General features: G+C 37.3%; 3 protein-coding genes across 3 annotated transcripts in view; all 3 read left to right on the top strand.

The window, feature by feature from the left end:
• LOC122050588 overlaps positions 1-5,379 on the top strand; it is a 63,431-nt gene extending 58,052 nt beyond the window's left edge. Inside the window, exons 8-14 of the mRNA XM_042611485.1 lie at positions 4,089-4,196; positions 4,268-4,381; positions 4,453-4,507; positions 4,617-4,708; positions 5,085-5,111; positions 5,210-5,273; positions 5,374-5,379. Of these exons, the coding sequence (XP_042467419.1) occupies positions 4,089-4,196; positions 4,268-4,381; positions 4,453-4,507; positions 4,617-4,708; positions 5,085-5,111; positions 5,210-5,273; positions 5,374-5,379 (466 nt within the window). The remainder of the gene's footprint in view (positions 1-4,088; positions 4,197-4,267; positions 4,382-4,452; positions 4,508-4,616; positions 4,709-5,084; positions 5,112-5,209; positions 5,274-5,373) is intronic.
• A 6,021-nt stretch (positions 5,380-11,400) lies between these two features.
• LOC122050587 lies at positions 11,401-17,392 on the top strand. The gene is made up of 13 exons (XM_042611484.1): positions 11,401-11,550; positions 11,615-11,671; positions 11,762-12,988; positions 13,105-13,432; positions 13,747-14,002; positions 14,079-14,292; positions 14,442-14,560; positions 15,567-15,686; positions 16,174-16,281; positions 16,350-16,463; positions 16,713-16,826; positions 17,199-17,228; positions 17,328-17,392. The coding sequence occupies exons 1-13, from the start codon at positions 11,401-11,403 to the stop codon at positions 17,344-17,346; spliced, it is 2,856 nt and encodes a 951-aa protein (XP_042467418.1). The 3' UTR covers positions 17,347-17,392.
• A 1,118-nt stretch (positions 17,393-18,510) lies between these two features.
• Positions 18,511-19,942, top strand: LOC122052289 (F-box/kelch-repeat protein At1g57790-like). The gene is made up of 2 exons (XM_042613746.1): positions 18,511-19,493; positions 19,611-19,942. The coding sequence occupies exons 1-2, from the start codon at positions 18,613-18,615 to the stop codon at positions 19,753-19,755; spliced, it is 1,026 nt and encodes a 341-aa protein (XP_042469680.1). The 5' UTR covers positions 18,511-18,612; the 3' UTR covers positions 19,756-19,942.
• The last annotated feature ends 356 nt before the right edge of the window (positions 19,943-20,298 follow it).

Genomic DNA, 20,298 nt, shown 5'->3' with positions numbered 1-20,298 from the left:
TAAGCAAACTATTGATTTCTCCTTTTCAGCCTTCTTTGATTATCTAGCTTGTCGGAGGTGTTCAGGAAATGTCTTTTCCATATATCCTGACTTACCAGACCCCTTATCTTCACCCTTTTATATCTCATCTGACTCCATTTATGAGTATTTCTTCGGACATCCTAGACCGGGTGGACTAGATGAGTTAGATGTTGATTTTCCTACCTTTGCAGCCCTAAGACTATCTGCCCCAGATTACATTCTCTTTAAGATTGTCACGAACTGCCTTCTGCCAATCACATCTAAACCCTTGTCTGAGATCCGACCATATCATTGCCTGATGCTTTATGGATTGCGTCGGCATCTCGACTTTGACATCATGTCTAGCATCTATTCTTCGATCATCTCCTATAGTGAGCCAAACAGCTTCACTGTTTATATGTCTTATGGGTATATAATTACATATTAGCTCGAGATCCTTCAGATTGATGTCTCCAAGGGTAGAATAGTCAAGATGGTCAGGCAGGACTGCAGCCTTGGGAAACGGGCATTTTCCAAGTCTGGCATCATAGGACAGAATGGGGAGGTTCGGTGGAAGGATGGGAGAGCACTAGGTGAGTTACCACGGGCACCTCCACGACAGGTTGGGGCTGCTCCTGTTGCTGCTCCTCCTGCTGCTGCTGCTGACGATGGAGAGGCAGATCCTGATCTGCGCTGGCAGATCGCCGAGCTGGAGAGTCGCATTGATCAGCATGATGAGTTGCTGGTTGCTGAGCTCCACGGGCTAAGCGTTCGGATTGACCAGCGCTATGATGATCTACGCAGTCAGCAGTTGGCGACACATCAAGCGATTATGGGATGGATGGCCAGATACCCACCTCCGTAGTATTTCCCGGGCTATCCATCCTCGAGCAGCGGCAGGCCACCTCAGGGACCCACTCCTCCAGCTGATGATGTTGATGCTCCTCATGATGAGGAGGTTGATTGATACACATTGTTCTATGCTGTCATTTTGATTATCTATGTTTTGGATGTTGTTTGTTGGATACTTATGTCTGACCTGGATACTTGCTGATTTCATATATTTATGCTGCTCATTTTCTTATTTTTCTTTATATTTCACTTCCTATTGGCTATTAATATGCTGTTCATATGTCATGTCTTGTATGTCTCTTATTTCTTTATCACTGTCTTATAATACACTTAGAGGGCATTCTAGGTGGATTAAGAAAAAGACAGTATGGGTTAAGGGGGAGTCCTTTAACGTTTTCTTACCTAATTCGCACCTTTTCGGTGTTTGACAAAGGGGGAGAAGATAACTAAGTTTAGAGATAAATGAAAGTTTGGCTTTAGGGGGAGGATCTTGATTCCCCTATCCTTACATGGTGTTGTATCTGTCTTAGGGGGAGGATCTTGATTCCCCTAAAATTAGGGAAATATGAACATTTCTGATCTAAACTTAAATCGTGTTGTCAAACAACAAAAAGGGGGAGATTGTTAATACAGTCTGACCTGACTGTTGTTTTGATGTTGACACTGATTTAAGTTTGTATCAGATATTAATTAAACTCAGACTGATTAATGATCAAGGTTGATCATGTGGAGAGGAAAAGTCCAAGTACGGATACTTGGCACGCGAAGTCGGAGAGGGCTCGGTAGCTCGTTCTCCGGACTAGGTCAGAGAGGGCTCGGTAGCTCGTTCTCCGGACTAGGTCAGAGAGGGCTCGGTAGCTCGTTCTCTGGACCGGACGAAGTCGGAGAGGGCTCGGCAGCTCGTTCTCCAGACTAGGTCAGAGAGGGCTCGGTAGCTCGTTCTCTGACCCGGACGTGGAAGTCGGAGAGGGCTCGGTAGCTTGTTCTCCGGACTAGGTCGGAGAGGCTTGCTGTCCTTCTCACAAACTCGGATCGCTTTTCCCCCCGGCTCGGCTGCGTTCTCACTCGGTTCCGCCGAGGACTCAGTCCTCTCAGCCGGACATGGAAGTCGGAGAGGGCTCGGTAGCTTGTTCTCCAGACTAAGTCGGAGAGGGCTCGGTAGCTCGTTCTGGACCAGGAAGGCGTTAGGGTTTAGGGTGGGAAGCTCTAAAACCAACAGAGGCATTGGATCGGTGCATTGGCCGATCGGTGACTGGTATCGGATCGATGTCGGCCGATCCGGTGATACTATAGTTATCGATCGGTCTCGCGATCGGTACAGAACTGACAGTCATGGGTTATCGATCGATGCGTGACCGATCGAGAAGCGATGTGATTCGAACAATAGGGATCGATGCGTGGACCGATCCACCTATTGATCGATCCATAGACCGTCAGCATCATCCCGATCGATTAGGATGTGTCCCGATCGGTCCGAGCTATGGATCGGATGCATTGGTGATCCACAACGATGTCGTTGTCTTCTGCTTTCTGCGATTTCGATTCATCGATCTAACCATCTGTAAGCTTTTGAGTTCTGAGTTGCGGTGTCGTGCCAATGCTTAAATTCAAATTAAGCTCCATCAGAAGAATAAGACCAAGTGCTCTTTCTGCTGTGTTTCGCTGCAAATGGTGCAATTGGAGCGTCAACGTTCACTGGCTGCGATCAGTTGGCAACAGCTTGACTCTTGCTTATTGGTTCGAGCTCAGAGACACCAGTGAAGACCATGGATGGTATTGGTGTGAGTTCAGAGAACCAGATGAGGAGGAAGAGTGATTGGCGACGCCTGAGTTGGTCGCAGTGATTCGATACAGGTGACAGTGATTCGGCTCTGGCTGAAGACAGTGAGAAAGCAGAGGAATAAGAAGAAAGAAGAAGAGAGGTTTGAGGGAGGATTTTCAAAAACTCTCTGTCGATCAAGCAAGAGTGCTGTGTTTTTTGAGCTCTTGGCTGAGGAACTTCTTCTGTCTTTGCGCTTTGCTTTCATCGTGGCTGTAAGTTTATTGTTCATTCCTTTTAGCCACTAAACTCTGTAAGTCTTGTGCTTCATTTCAAATCTTTTCTGAGACTTTGTGGAGAGGTTACTCCACCGAGAAGGAGAAATATTTAGCCGGAATCTGTCCGGGGTGTGATCTACCGAAAGATCAAGGGATCGTCCACCTTACGGATACGCCGAGGAGTAGGGGCAAGTTATCCCCGAACCTCGTACATCCTTGTTATGTTAGTGGTGGGTTGTTTCTTTTCCTTGCATCAGTTTTCCTTTTGCTTATTTCCGTTGTGCTAACAAACTTTTGTGAGGAGATTAATTGAGTTTTTAAAGGAGGCTATTCACACCTCCCTCTCTAGCCATCCGAAGGTCCTAACATAAACTAGAGCGAAGAATGATAGTTTATCCTTGCTTAGCAATAATACAGACAAAAACTTCTGAAAATCCAAAAAGTACCAACAATATGGTTGAGTTGTTTCCAATATAGGCCTTGCCAAATTTTGTTTCAAATTTAGATGATCTATTTACTTAATTCATAGCAACAATGTCTTTTTTCTAGAAGTTTCTCTGATACTTCAAGGCCATTATGAATTTGTCAAGCAGTAAATACAAAGGGTCAATCCATAGATCTGCTAAAGCAATCTATTTGAGCAAATTGCATCTTGCGACTGGAGAATGCAAAGATGATGGTCTAAGAATCCAAGCTTCTGGAGTAAAATTGATGTGAGTTGTTTTTTGTTGCTATAGAAGTTATATGCACCTACATTAAATTAAAATTTTAATGTTAGTTAGCCTTACCCATCGCCATCTTAGTAGGACTTGAAATTTTGTACTTTGCATATCAATTAGACAAGTTTCCTAACCACTGTTGCTTTACCCGCATCATTCTCTTCCAATTGACATTTGTTGGCATGGACACAGGAATTAAATTTGAAATCGTTTCAATATTGTTTCATAATAAATTTCATGTGTTATTAAGAGAAGTATTTTTTTTCATGAAATTGCATTCTTTCTATTATTATAAATATTTAGTTTAGCAACATAATTTATTGTCTAAAAAATACTACTACAATAGAAATAATGGCATAGAGAGTTGGAGATAAAAGAATTTTTTTAAGAATTCGTCATATGAGTTATATTGCATTTTAAGATTGCTATACAAACAGTGGAGAAATAAGTTTAATTCAATGTATCTCTTTCGGATTGCAGCGAAAATAAAAAGTCAATCCAGAGATTTGCAGAAATTATCTATGAGCCTACTGATCAGGAATCTGAAGATGATAGTGCTAAAATTGATACTGGAGAATCAAAAACGATGTGAGTCTTATTGTAATTTACTTTCGGTGTCGTATCTCTTCATTGGCATGTTGTTTCTTTTCATGCTGCAGTGAATATACAGAGTCGATCCAAAGATCTGTAGAAGCTGTGCAAATCTACCAGCCTACAGATCAGGAATCTGGAGATGACATTGTTAAAATTGTTATTGAAGAACTGAAAATGATGTGAGTGTCTATTGTAACTTACTTCATGTACTGTATCTCTTCATTAGCAAGTTTTTTTTTTCATGCTGCAGCGAATGCAAAAGGTCGATCCAGGAATCTGGAGATGGCATTGTTAAAATTGATTCTGTAGAACTGAAAATGATGTGTGACTATTGCAACTTACTTCATCTACTGTATCTATTCATTGGCATGCCATTTTTTTTCATGTTGCATCGAATACAAAGAGTCGATCCAGAAATCTGCAGAAGCTGTGCAAATCTATCAGCCTACAAATCAAGAATCTGGAGATGACATTGTTAAAATTGGTACTGAAGAACTGAAAAATATGTGAGTCTCTATTGCAACTTTATTTCATAGATTGTATATACTTTCAGTAATCCTTACAGTTGGTTTGAGTCTTTGTTTTCCTACAAGATCGAGTTCCTACGTTTGTAAAACCTTTAGTTTTCTAAAGTTGTATCTTGAATTGTGAGTTGCACCCTTGTTTTTGTCATCGGGAAAACCATTTTGGCATAATGCAGTGAATTAACAGAATGTTGTTGATCATATGCTATCGATACACATTTACAAGTAAGAATCATTGACAATCACATTACAATCTTTGTCTAGTAATAAAATTTTCAAAGATATGGATTTGGTTTTAATTTGTTCCTTGTGAATATTGAGATTGTAAATGGTTTCTGATTCTTCTTTTTTGCATTAGTTTACATGAATTGAATGATGCTGATAGGTATGAATACAACTCTTAGAATTCTATTTTTATCAACTGTAATTCTACAAATTTAATAGTCTATTCAGCTTCAGTTTTTGTTGCATTCCCCTTATTAGGAACCCTGCTGATTCGAAGATTTCCCAACTGCTCGACTTCTTGTGGCAACACATCAGTCATAAGGTCATCATGCTGAATTAGTATTCTATCTAGTTTCTATAATGTTTTATTATGGGTGATGTAATTGTGGCTTAACATAAAATTCTTGTAAAATCTATTGCAGGGTTGATCAAAGGATGCATCTTAGTTTTGATGCACAGGAGAGGATATGCAGTACATCGTACTTGATCTCCATCTCGAGCTACTGCACTTTTGATATAATGCCGGATCATTCGACTTTCTTATATGAACTTTTGGTTTTTGTTTTGATCAAATGAATTGTGAGTTTGGTGCTAAGACTAAATGTGATTCATTTTGGTCTAGTTATATTCATTTTGAGATTATAGTAAAGTGTTGATAGTTATAAATATGCATTAGAATAGAATACATATTAAACATATCATATGAACAATATTTTTATTTTTTCTATAATTAAATTTGAGAAAATTTTCTATATATTTTACTGCAACATTCTATTTGTTAACGTATGACTCATATTTGGATGAACTTCAATGTCATGGATGTCATGGAAGAAAAATTTGTTATGATTTTTATTAATAATTTTTTTTTATGATTTTATATAATATAATTCTGTTACGATTTTATATAACAGAATTCTGTTATAATTGAATTTTGTTGCGATTTTTCATAACAAGTATTTATTATGATTTTATCAGGTCAAAGATTTATACACTATTTATAAGAATCATTGAAAACCTATTGCACAATCACAAGAATCATGGAATATGATTTTCTTGTGTAGAGAGAATTCTACTAAAATTTCAATCATTTTGTGGAGTAGACACACCGCCAAACTACAGTAATTGTTCTTCTTCCTATTCTTTTTCTCTTTCCTTTATTTGCTCTACTTTTGTACATCTTTATCTTGTTGCTCTAGTCCATCTCTTTCTCTTCTTCTGTATTAGAGGTTGAGAAGTGTTACCTCCCCTCTTTGCGCAATAATTTGTATCAAAGTTATGTTTTGTTGGATTTCTTCACCATGTCAGGATGACTTCTGTGAAGTTTGATATGGTGAAGTTTGACAGAACCAGAAACTTCGAATTATGGCAAAGAAGGGTCAAGGACTTGTTGGTGCAAGAAGGCATAGCGAATGCATTAGGAGAAAGTGAATTAGAAAGCATGGAAAGATCAGATTGGGAAGAACTTCAGGTGAAGACAGTGGCAACAATCAGACTTTGTCTTACGGATGATGGGATGTACCATATCATGGACGAGGAGTCACCGGTAGTAGTTTGGCAAAAGCTGGAAAGTCAGTACATGTCAAAGTCATTGACAAACAAGTTGTATCTTAAGTAGAAATTATTCGGTCTGAAGATGACAGAAGGAACCGATCTGAGTTAGCACATCAACATATTTAACAAGATTGTAAGTGATCTGAAGCGGGTTGATGTGAAGATCGAAGATGAATAAAAGGCGCTGATGTTGTTGAATTCTTTACCTTCATCTTCTACGTACGATAATTTAGTTACTACTTTGATATAGGGTAAAAAAAACTCTTAAATTAGAGGAGATCACAGGTGCGTTGCTAGGTTTTTACCAAATAAAGAAAACAAGCGATGAAGTTTCTTAGGGAGGACTTGTGGTAAATAACAATCAAGAGCATGGTAGAAGCAAATCTCAACATGGATCAGGTAACAACAACAAGCCTCATTCTAAGTCGAGAAGGAAGAAGGTGATCACGTGCTACAAATGTGGAGGCAAATGTTATATCAAGAGAGATTGTCCAAAGATAAAAAAAATATGTTACAGAGAACAAAAAATAGTTTGGCAAAGTCTACAGATATAGTTGAAGAGGAAAATACAAAGAACAGTGATGGAGATATGCTATCAGTTATGTCAAGTTCGGAGTAACTAACAGATGCATGGATTTTAGATGCTACATGTTGATATTACATGACTCTAAATAAGGATTGGTTTGACACCTATAGGGTAGTTGATTATATTTCAGTGTTGATAGGTAATGATGCGCCATTCAAAGTTATCGGTATAGGGAGTGTCAAAATCAAGATATTTGATGGTGTAATCAGAACCCTATATGATGTCAGACATATACTAGAGCTAAGGAAGAATTTGATTTCGCTAGGCACACTAGATGGTATTGGTTGTAGTTACAAATCAGTGGATTGGACCATAAAAGTCAGAAAGGGAGCTCTTACGATAATGAAAGGATAAAAGTTAGCAGGGAACATCTATAAGTTGATAGTGATTACAGTTGTAGGTAGAGTCGCCTCGGTGGAGTCTGAATCAGACAATACTGTCTTGCGGCATATGCGACTAGGGCATATAGGTGAACGTGGAATGCTAGAACTTCATAAGAGAGATTTGTTGAAACGTGTCAAGACACGCAAACTTGATTTCTACAAGTTTTGTGTTCTTGGGAAATAGAAGAAAGTGCAATTCAAGACGACAACAAACAAGACGGAGGGGATTCTAGACTACGTACATACGGATCTCTAGGGACCAACCAATGTAGCATCATGTGGAGGGCATTTATATTTTGTTAGTTTTACTGATTATTACTCATAAAAGGTCTGGGTATACTTTATGCATCACAGGTAGAAAACTTTTACAAAGTTTAAATTGTGGAAAACTAAAGTGGAGAACCAGATTGGAAGGAAGATCAAATGCCTTAAGTTAGATAATGAAACTGAGTACAAAGATTCAAAGTTTCAAGAATTTTGTAAGCAACATAAGATAATGAGATATTTCTTGATTTGCTGGACACCTCAGTAGAACAGGGAGGTGAAAAGGTTGAATAGGACAATCATTAAGAAGACAAGATGTCTCAGGCTGGATGCAGGGCTAGTAAAGAGTTAGTCCTGGGAAACAAAAATAAGTATATCCTACAAAATAAAGTTCGTCCAATACAGTAAGATAGTAGTAATTAGATCCTATCTCCTCGAGACCAGAATATAGTCAAGGTCTCAACTTAACTTTCTCAAATGTACCTAAATTGGACCAACGCCTACAGTTCTCTCAACCGGGAACGAGTCATCACTGGATCTCTCCTCCATTTATTTACCTCCACTTATCAACTGTAGTCGCTTGACTTGCCTTTGACCCATCAGGTTTTCCCGCTAGTTGTCAAGTCCGCAGACCCAATTGGACTTCGGCCGGTTGTCAAGCTCCGCAGACCCTACCGGACTTCCCACCAGATATCTGGCCCGACGGACCTATCTAGATTTTGCACCAACTATCGGGTCCCAGACCTAGATGGATTTCAGCCTGGTGTCGGGTCCTTCAGACCCATTAACTCCTACACACTTGGTAAAGTAGTTAGACAAACAACACATCTAATTTTAACCTATTTATCATATATCAAAACCAGATTATTAGTGTAAGCTGCACCAACATGATAATCTTTTTCTTCTAACTAGCAGAGGCAACTCTTTCTTCTTCGAGCCATTCTTCTTCTTTTACTGTTTTCTTTCTCTCTCGATTGATGACTGACTTAAGCATCTGAGGGGCTGCGTCAAAGGAGCCATCCCGATTCTAATCTGTGTTACTGTCTTAGAGCCACGACTCAATATGAGAAAGGAGGACGTGTTGAGAAGGAGGAGCCCAAGTGAGTGGGAAAAGGAGCCGTCATTTGGATATCCTAAAGATAGATATAGAATAAATTGAAATTCATATGGTAGCAAAAAAGGAGGAATCCATCACTCCATTGGCCCCACACGGTCGGTTGCACGACCATATTGAGGAGGTAAATCAGGAAGTTATAGTTGATCAATGTGGAGAGGGTTTTTTTTCCTCGACTTTTCTGAGATTCGAATCATTACCCTATGGTAACAACTCTGCCCCAACATTAACTAACTCAACCCTACCTTGGGGGCATATTAAAATTCATACTCATTGAATTAAGAGGATCTATTTTTTTTCTGGATTAAATCTCATAATCCAACTCCGACTAATTTAGGGGTGGAGGATCAGAACTCTATGATATTCCAACTTTAGATTTTGATAGGTCAATTTGGTATTTTTAGACTAAGTTAACCAAAATACCCTCTAATCTATCCCTTCTATTTTTATAAAAAACATAGAGAAGTATTTTGGGTCAACCCGATCTGATTTCATGTCGACTCAAGATCTACTTATTTTAAAGCCGAACCAGTCCGACAAACTAAGTGGAGGCCCACATTGCTCGGTCCATTATACCAGCTCAATTAGTGCCTCGATTGCCATCTGGTTATATTTCATAAGTTCATATTTTCTGGTCCCCTTGGGGCGGTGCGATTGTTAAGACATGGGGTGTTGCCACATGAGGTTTTGGGGTCGAAACTCGGCGTGACCGAGCATAACCTCCCCCATGTATTGGCCATTTGCACTAATGGCTAGTAGCCACCCGTGATTTACCTCCTCCGTGTTGACCTAGGGACGGGTTGGCGGGGGCGCTAGGAGCGAGTGAATCGCCTTTTGCCACATAAGTTCATATTTTCTGGTCCCCTCGGATGGGTCTAGTGGCTATCGCATGAGGTGTTGCCATCATGAGGTCTGGGGTTTGAATCTCGGCAAAGTCGAGGTAAATATCTCCCTTATGTGCTAGTCACTATTTCAAAGGCTAATAGCCGCCCGTGATTTACCTCCTCCGTGTTGGCCCTGGGACGGGTTGGCGGGGGCGCTGGGGGCGAGCGTATTCGCCTTTTGTCATCATAAGTTCATATTTTCTGTCCCAAGATTTTCATGTCCCCTCGTTAATTGAACGATCATGATGTCTTCATGATATGTACTTGAGATATGATTTAACCCATGATGAAAGAATAAGGAGACACAAAAATCTAGGATAAAGGAGCAGATCTCATATTTCATTAGAGCATCTCCAATGCAGCTTTTTTAACATGTTTGTAGAGTTGAAAAATCTCAACAAAAAAGCTCTAATGTGTGGAGACATAAGCTTTGAGAGAGCAGGTTTGATATTTCAAACCTACTTTTTTCTCTTGAAGATGGAGTCATTAATCATTGAAAAATTAATATTGCATGTTTGATTTTTTAAAAACCATTAAATATTTTATTTAATAGTTAAATTATACACTTTTCTTTTGAAAATAAATATATTTGATAAGTTAAAAAAAATACAAATGACTATAATTATTTATTAATTAAAAATTATAAATAAATTAATTTAAAGATGAGAATTAAATAAAATATTAAGTAAAAATTATATAGAGATATTAAATGAAAAAATAAAAATAAAGATGTATAATTTGTAATGTAGGACTAAAAAAAAAAAGTTGTATGGAGGTTTTTTTGATTATGTAAAGAATAATAAACTTTTTTATTTTTGATATGTTATTGATATGATATATTGAAAATTAAAAAAAAAATTTATGAAGAAGTTTAACTATTGAAGATGTACTTATATTCATTGTAAATAAAATTTACTTAATTGTCTCTGCTTGCTTTCCTTCTTACGGACACTGCACTCGTCGTGCGCCTGCATGTACGAAATCATGAATGTATCCCCATACCCACTCAGCTGTGGGAATGATCCAGGTTTGCTCAGTGGAGTTCGAAATCCGAAGCGACTCTGCCTCTCCTCCCTGCATGTTGAAATGGAATCGGAATCGTCATTTCTTCAAATTCATGGTAAAAAAGAACTCCATCTCCTAACTCTGTCATCTCTGCTTGCACCCCAACTCGATCGACCTCCAGAGCTGAAGAGTTGCAAGGCAAGGGATGTCCGACTCAGAAGGCCATGGCAAGCTAGCGGACCAAATCTTCTCATGGTCCATGGAGGATGTGCTCAACCCTGATTTCTTCCAGGACAAGGTAAAAAATAGACTCTTTCTTTACTCGCACTCGTTCAAAAATCAAGTTTTTCAAGCCCCTTCTGCTTCGTGTTTAGGTGGAGAGGATTCCCATGACCTTCGATACTGTCGAAAACTATTTGAGCTCCTTTACCTATCTACTATTGGAAGAACTACGCGAAGAAATGTGCTCTAACCTCCAAACCCTATCTTGTGCTCCTTTTGTCAAAATAGAGCGTCTCGAGTGCAAACATCACGCAGAACATATTTACTTCATGGTTGTCGAACAGCCGGCTGTTAAAGCCAGAAATGCTAGTGTCTATAAGCCGTGCAAAGGTGACATTCTTATCTTATCGAACAGTAGGCCAATAGATGGGTATATTCCGATGACGGACAGGGAATCATATTGCCTTCTCGAGGTAGTTATGGATGAATTTCAATTGATGGAACATAAATGTTCTATAGTTAGAGCATCAGAGGACATCGAGGCTTCAATAGATAGCACTAATCGCAAAGAAACAAAAAGCCTTTTTGTGGTTTGTGTGTTGAACACCACAACATACTCTCGAATCTGGGATGCTTTGAATTTTAAGCTCGCAGAGAAGCAATATTAGTCTTATTCACAAGATGTTAGATTTTGATCCAGAGGTATCAGAGGTATGCAAACAGTATAGTTTTATTCTGAAATATTCATATTCTTTAAATTTTGGTTAGGATTTAATTTGTCCTGAATTTTTTTTATTGCAGGACGACATGGGTAGTGCTTCATTTGCCTCCAAGCGTGATGTTGGTGTCATCCAAAACATTGACATTGGATTGAGTTTAAACAAATTGTCACTGAATGAATCTCAGACCAATGCCATACTGAGTTGCTTACCATCTAGTGAATGTCGCGATGATCATCCATCCATAAGCCTTATTTGGGGGCCTCCTGGTACTGGAAAGACCAAAACAATCAGTGGTTTAGTGTGGTTATTAGATCGACTGAGATGTAGAACACTTATTTGCGCGACTACCAATAATGCTGTAAAACAAGTTGCGTCGCGCTTCTTCAAGCTACTGAAAGAAAACTCTGGGACCAGACCGTTCCGCTTGGGAGATGTGGTTTTGTTTGGCAATGAAGAAAGGATGAGAATTGGTGTTGATCTGCAAGATGTGTTTCTCAAATACCGAGCAGAAATGTTAAAAGGGTGCTTTGGATTAGAAACTGGGTGGAAATATTGCCTTAGATCATTACTAAATTTCTTTGAACATGCTACATTTTGGTACAAAAATTATTTGGATGAAAAGAGAATTGAGGATGAGAAGGCCAAGAATTTAAATGATATAAAGGATAGCAAAGGAGTTCGAAGAATTACAAATTCTGTGAATCCATCAAGTAAGAGTGAGGTGACTTTTCTATCATTTGTTAGGCAAAAATTTGCATCTCTTTTAAAGAAATCCGGAGAGTGTTTCAATAGCTTGTGTGTTCATATGCCAGCAGCTGCTTTATCGAATTTTTGCTGTAAACACATAAAGGATCTTCTTCGTTCGCTCAAATGCTTTAACACTTTTCTCTCAAAGGAAGATGCAGGTTATAATCTTGAGAAAGTATTTGGATCCAGTCTGTCTTTATCTCAAAATAACAATTTTTTTGGTAGCAACACCAATACCTTTATCATGCTACTTAAGATGAAAAGACATTGTTGTGATGAAATAAAATTACTCAAGCGGTCGTTACATCTACCATCACTCTCTAACACGCTTAGCATCATGGATTTCTGCTTGGAAACGGCCAACATCGTTTTCTGTACAGCATCAACGTCCGCCAAGATGCACAAATTGGATTTAAAGAAACCATTTAAGATTGTTATTATTGATGAAGCTGCACAGATAAAAGAATGTGAATCATTAATTCCCCTGCAGATCTCTTCTATAAACAATGTTGTTCTTGTTGGTGATGAATGTCAATTGCCTGCTCTTGTCAAAAGCAAGGTGCAAATTAGTTTGTCTTCTGCAATCTTAATCATATTCACTCTCTATCAAAAAGTATCTGTAGTTTAGTGTATTTCTGTACTAAATTCTGCCTATACTCTTAACTTGTATATCAGGTCTCAGAAAATGCGATGTTTGGTAGGAGTCTATTTGAAAGGTTGAGTAAATTAGGATTCAAGAAACACCTTCTGAATGTGCAGTATCGCATGCATCCATCTATTAGCTTGTTTCCTCTTGAAAGATTCTATAACTCCAAAGTAATCAATGGACCAAATGTCATTAAGGAGGACTACACGAGAAGATTTCTTCCTGGAGAGATGTTTGGATCCTATTCTTTCATAAATATTGTAGATGGAACCGAGAGTTTTGACAGCCTTAGTCACAGTAAGAAAAATGACATGGAAGTTGTCGTTATCTTGCAAATTCTTAGAAGCCTTCGTACAGGTATGTGTTGTGGTTTCATATTACTGAATGTCAATTAGTTAGCTTTATACTTCATAGTGTTTACAGTAGCTTAATAATCTCGAAATACAACAAACTGCTAAACTTTGCTTTTAGCTGGAAATTATTATTACTTTTTGCATTCCTTTTCTCCCTATAGTTTTATCTTGATTCATCCTCTTCATTGAGATTAATTCATATTTATCTGTATAAGGGACCTTAATTTCTCAGTCAAGCACTTGGCTCCTCTTGCAACATTATGCCCTACTGCCTTAGTGACAATGTTTTCTTTTTTTGCTACCTTTAAACTTTTGTAGCAACCATCAAAAGTAAGAACAGAATTAGTGTCGGTGTTATCTGTCCTTACTCTGCACAAGTTGCTTCTCTTGAGGATAAGGTAAGGAAAATGCTTCCGTTGCACTCGAATGTGTCTGTTAAAGTTAGCACAGTTGATGGGTTTCAAGGTAGTGAGGAAGATGTTATCATACTCAGCACAGTGAGATCGAATGCTGATGGTTCAATTGGGTTCGTTTCTAATCCTAATCGCACAAATGTTGCACTGACCAGAGCAAGGTATGATCCTACATTCATTTTTCCAGTCATTTTTTTCCCAATTAGTTTTGTAAGACTTTTGACTTTTGACTTTCAGATATTGCCTTTGGATATTGGGTAATGAGCCTACATTAAGTAGTAGTCGATCAATATGGGCAAATATAGTACAAGATGCAAAGGTTCGTTGCTGCATTTTTAATGCTACTGAGGATGAGAGAATTGCTAAAGCAATCGATAGGGCATGTTGTTCCCAAAGTGATACAGATTCCCTTAACTTCAATCGCCTAAACATTAGTGAAAGTCCAAAGAAGGTACATTATTGTCTGGTCCTAAATTGTAGTTACCAACTACAAATCTGATATATACTGTCATATGAAATTATGACAATTAATGTTGTGATAATGTAAATGGTTCAAATTCATTTTGTTATGATATTTGTACCTATTTAACATTGTTTCAGGGTAAACATATGATTTCGAACTCTACTCATTATGGAAATGCATCGAAATATTCTGAAGCTTCTAAAGGCAAAATGCCTCTCTCAAGGCACCCGAATTTAAATAGTTCATGCAAAAAAGTGTATGCTTCTATGTCATACATTATATTTATTTTCAGTAACTTTGTTACCTTTTCAATTCTTTAAACTAATTCTTGCATCCTCAGTGTACTAATGACTTGTGATTTAAAAGAGATTACATTGAATGTTATCATAATATCGCAAACAACCACTTCTCTCAAGAAGTAATGAAAAAAATAAGAAGAAAATAAACATTACACAATTAGCATTTGAAAAATAAGAAGAAAACAACTTCTTGTACATTTCTTTTACCATTTATACAAATTCAATCATTTTATTGTGTCCTTCAACTTCGTCTATTGATTATGGTGTAAGGAGATGAATCAATATGAAACGAGAAGGCACGAGAAAGCAGGTAGCACCAATTATAAATTTAGTAGTGATCTAGAGGAGGAATGTTAGAGTCAGAAACTGAGATATTTTAATATTGTGCTTGTTTCAACTCCAATTGAATCAGTCGAAAGCCAATTAACAATTGTTAAATAAGATATATAAATGAATGTATGAAAAAATCAATAATACAAGATGTCTTCAATTTGGATATTGGAAAATTACATGGACAATCTCTTCAAGATTTTATAATTTGTGGATACTTCCATTTGATATTGGATACTAATCTTGGTAGTTGTAAGGTATCATCATGAGTTAAGATGTTTGTTGCGTTTTACAACTTGTTAGGTGGTAAATAATTTTAGGATTAGAACTCATTTGAATCAATCATCGGAGACTTTCATATGTGTCTAGTGTTATTAAAATCATATTAGTTTTGCCATGTGTCTAAACTCAAACCAAGAATGATAGTTTATGCCTTGCTTAACAATAATACAGACAAAAAAACTTATGGAAATCCAAAAAGTACCAACAATATGGTTGCATTGCTTCCAACATAGGCCTTGCCAAATTTCGTTTCAAATTTAGATGATTTATTTACTTAATTCATGGCAACAATGCCTTTTTTTTCTAGAAGTTTCTCTGATACTTCAAGTCCATTTTGAATATTTGTTGCAGTAAATACAAAGGGTCAATCCATAGATCTGCTAAAGCAATCTATTGGCGCAAATTGCATCTTGCGGCTGGAGAATGCAAAGATGATGGTCTAAGAATCCAAGCATCTGGAGTAAAATTGATGTGAGTTGTTTTTTCTTGCTATAAGTTATATGCACCAACATTAAATTAAAATTTTAATTTTAGTTAGTCTTACCCATCGCCAACTTAATAGGACTTGAAATTTTGTACTTTGCATATCAATTAGACAAGTTTCCTAAGTACTGTCATTTTACTCGCATCATTCTCTTCCAATTGACATTTGTTGGCATGGACACAGGAATTATATTTGAAATTATTTCAATATTGTTGCATAATAAATTTCGTGTGTTATTAAGAAAAGTGTTTTTTGGTTTTCATGACATTGTATTATTTCTATTATTATAAGTATTTAGTTTATCAACATAATTTATTGACTAAAAAATACTACTACAATAGATATAATGGTATAGAGAGTTGGAGATAAAAGATTTTTTATAAGAATTCGTCATATGAGTTATATATTTCATTTTAAGATTGCTATACAAATAAATAAATTTAATTTTTTTAAGGTATCTCTTTCGTATTGCAGTGAATATAAGAAGTCGATCCAGAGATTTGCAGAAATTATCTGTGAGCCTACGGATCAGGAATCTGAAGATGATAGCGCTAAAATTGATACTGGAGAATTGAAAACAATGTGAGTCTTATATCAATTTACTTCCGACGCCGTATCTCTTCATTGGCATGTTTCTTTTCATGCTGCAGAGAATATACAGAGTCGATACAAAGATCTTCAGAAGCTGTGCAAATCTACCAGCCTACAGATCAGGAATCTGGAGATGACATTGTTAAAATTGATATTGAAGAACTTAAAATGATGTGAGTGTCTATTGCAACTTCATATACTGTATCTCTTCATTCGCAAGTCGTTTTTTTTCTTGCTGCAGCGAATTCAAAAGGTCGATCCAGAAATCTGCAGAAGTTGTGCAGATTTATCAGCCTACAAATCAGGAATCTGCAGATGACATTGTTAAAATTGATTCTGAAGAACTAAAAATGATGTGTGACTATTACAACTTCATCTACTGTATCTATTCATTGGCATGCCATTTTTTTTTCATGCTGCAGCGAATACAAAGAGTCGATCCAGAAATCTGCAGAAGCTGTGCAGATCTATCAGCCTACAAATCAAGAATCTGGAGATGACATTGTTAAAATTAGTACTGAAGAGCTGAAAAAGATGTGAGTCTCTAGTGCAACTTATTTCATAGATTGTTTATACTTTCAGTAATCCCTACAGTTAGTTGGGTCTTTGTTTCTTAAACGATCGAGTTCCTTCATTTGCGGAAACTTTAGTTTTCTAAAGTTGTATCTTGGATTGTGAGTTGCACCCTTGTTTTTGTCATCGGAAATCCATTTTGGCATAATGCAATGAATTAAGAGAATGTTGTTGATCATATGCTGTCGATACACATTTACAAGTTAGAAGCATTAACAATCACATTACAATCTTCATCTAGTAATAAAATTTTCAAAGATATGGATTCGGTTTGAATTTGTTCCTTGTGAATATTGATATTGTAAATTGTTTCTGATTCTTCTTTTTTGCTTCAGGCTGCATGAATTGAATGATGATGATGATGGGTATGAGATACAACTTTCAAAATTTTATTTTTATCAACTGCAATCCTACAAATTTAATAGTCTATTCAGCTTCAGTTTTTGTTGCATTCCCCTTATTAGGAACCCTCCCGATTCGTAGATTTCCCAACTGCTCGACTTCTTGCGGGAACAAATCAGTCATAAGGTCATCATGCTGAATTAGTATTCTACCTAGTTTCTATGTTTTATTATGGGTGATGTAAATGTGGCTTAACATAAAATTCTTGCCAAATCTATTGCAGGGGTGATCAAATGATGCATCATCTCAGTTTTGATCCACAGTAAAGGATATGCAGTACATCTTACTTGATCTCCATGCTCGAGCTACTGCACTTTTGATATAATGCCGGATCATTCCACTCTCTTATATGAACTTTTGGTGTTTGTTTTGAGCAAATGAATTTCGAGTTTTGTCGTAAGACTAAATGTGATTCATTTTGGTCTGGTTATATTCTACACAGCATTTCCATTCGGTAACAAGAGAGATTATAGTAAAGTATTGACAGTTATAAATATACATTAGAATAGCATTCATATTAAATATATCATATGAATAATATTTATATAATTTAAAATAATTAACATGTTAATTAAATTTGAGAAAAATATCTATATATTTTACTACTTCATTCTATTAATCTTTGGAAAAAGATTAGTATGCTCGGAGGTTTAAAGGATGACACATTGGAACAAGCTTAAAAACAAGGTTAAGGACTTAAGGACATCAAGGTTAAAAACTGAAGGAATCAAAGATATGAGAAATTTTAAGTGATGTGTAATTTTGGATATATATATTTTTCCTTTTGGGCAATATTATTTGAGATGATGCGTGTAACCAGATATGGATAGACTTCCTAGTGAGTTGCTTAAATCTTATTTAAATAAGATCCATCTTAATTTTCATCCTAAAATGCCATTAAGATGGCAAGTCACGGTCTTGTCGTGACCCCACTGACTATCACAATGCAATCTTGCAAAAAAAAAAAAAAACATTAACCAATTTATCAATATTTCATATTGTAAATGCATAAATTTAAATTATATTTAAGGTAAAATAAAATTAAAATGATAAAAAATCTCGCTATATATTTTTCCAACTAAAAAGGAAATGAATTTGACAAAAATCAAACAAGTAATCCTAATTTTCTAAAAAAAAAATAAACATATAGAATTAGAAACACTTCATATCAAATATAAATTTAAAAAGGATTTTTTTTTAATTCTATTTTAAAAATAATTTACATAAATAGAAGCGCACCTTGTTTGCAGTAACAAGGGCGCATCTTATCTTTGCCCTAGCCAATTCGCCTGTTGCCTTTTCTGTAGCCGCCTGCGGCCGGCGCCTTATCACCATCGTCTCTTCTAGATGTCTACTTACTGGTCGGAGATTCCTACGGATCTCTTATACTCAATCCTGTCCAAGCTCTCGATCGCCGACCTCTTTCGGTGCGCCGCCGTATGCTCGCGTTGGTTCGCCGTGGTCGATAAGGTCCGCCGCGGCCCCGGTGATCAGCGCCCGCAGATCCCATGGCTTGTGCCTGAGAATCGAAGCCTCATAAACGGAGAAGATAATGATCAAAACACTTACAACTTCTTCAGCTTATCGGAGGGCCGCGCGTATGAGATCCCAAGCCACGCTCCTCTAGTCTGCGGGAACATCGTCGGATCTTCTCATGGTTGGCTCATAGCCACCAACGATGTTCGTATTCAGCTCCAAAACCCTATCACCGGCGTTCAGATAGACCTTCCCTCGATTCCTACCTTGGACGACCGGAATTTAATGGCCATGAAAGCGGTGTTGTCCTCAGATCCCTTTAGAAGCGGACATTTCAGCGTCGTCTTCGTATTCTTCTGCTCTTCTATGCGGAAAGACTTCTTGTTCTTCGTTAGCGCAGGAGATGAGAAGTGGACGATGATCCCTACAACTCTATATTACTTCGACGACATAGCCTTCCACAATGGCAAGCTCTATGCGGTGTCACAATCCAAAGAAGATAACGCGGTGATCGTGGCGGCGTACGATCTCACCGAGCCGGATTCGACTCAGAGGGGGATGCTGGTGATGCCTCTGTCTGACATTTGGGATTTTACTTCCAACTTGTACTTTTTTTGCATGCCTTCAGGTGATCTACTGATCGGACGGGCAACTGCCATGAATAAAGTATCAGAACATCATATTAAGAAATTGGAAGTTTGGAAGGTGGATATAGAGAAAGGAGCCTTCATTGCAATGAATAATTTGGGGAAGTATGCTTTATTCTTAGGCGCAGCTTCTTCTCTTTGCCTCGATACTTGTTCATTGCCTGATTTGAAGTCGAACTCCATTTATATCTCGAATGACTTAGGTGATAACTTGGTTTACAGCATGGAGGACGAAAGCTTCACCTCCTTGAGTTTGCCTTCAATGTCATTTCCAGGGCAGCGGCGGCCAGTGCTAGTTTGGTTTACTCCGTCGTCTCGTGCGTGTAGATCAAACTTAGATTTCAATTTCTCACGGGATGCCGGTTGATCAGAGGAGAGCAGATTTTTTTATAATAGGACAAGTGATCAAGTTAACTTGGACGTATGAAATAATATAATCATCTTTAACTACAGTGGAATTGATTTCAATTATTGTAGGGTTATACGAACATGAACATTTTGAAATTGTGATATTGGATGTAAGAAAGTTGATTTCGAGATCGTTTTCTCTTTCAGTTGTTGAAAGAAGCTTGTTTAATTTTCATATCTAATGCCTCGGTGAGTTTGATGTCAATATAAATCTCATAATTCATGCCTTTTGTTACTGCAATTAACTATTGAGAAAAAAAAAATCTGAATACTCACTAACTTTCTCTTTTGTCACCGTTAGATGAACACCATGATCGTAAGGAATTAATTCAAGAGCTGCATGACATTGATCTTGTCGAGGGAGGAATGGAGATCTCATTGAGAAAAAAAAAAATTCTTGCCGTATATACATACCATGAATGTAGATTGTTAGGATCCGTGCAGAGTTAGAGGTTGGTGAATAACTTTTATCGCGTCAATATGGTTGCCTAGCAGAAATTTG

Source organism: Zingiber officinale, chromosome 3A (genome assembly GCF_018446385.1).
Source record: "Zingiber officinale cultivar Zhangliang chromosome 3A, Zo_v1.1, whole genome shotgun sequence".
NCBI classification, from domain to species: Eukaryota; Viridiplantae; Streptophyta; class Magnoliopsida; order Zingiberales; family Zingiberaceae; genus Zingiber; species Zingiber officinale.
Note: the sequence above shows the minus strand (reverse complement) of the source record. Positions and strands in the feature narration are given on the sequence as shown.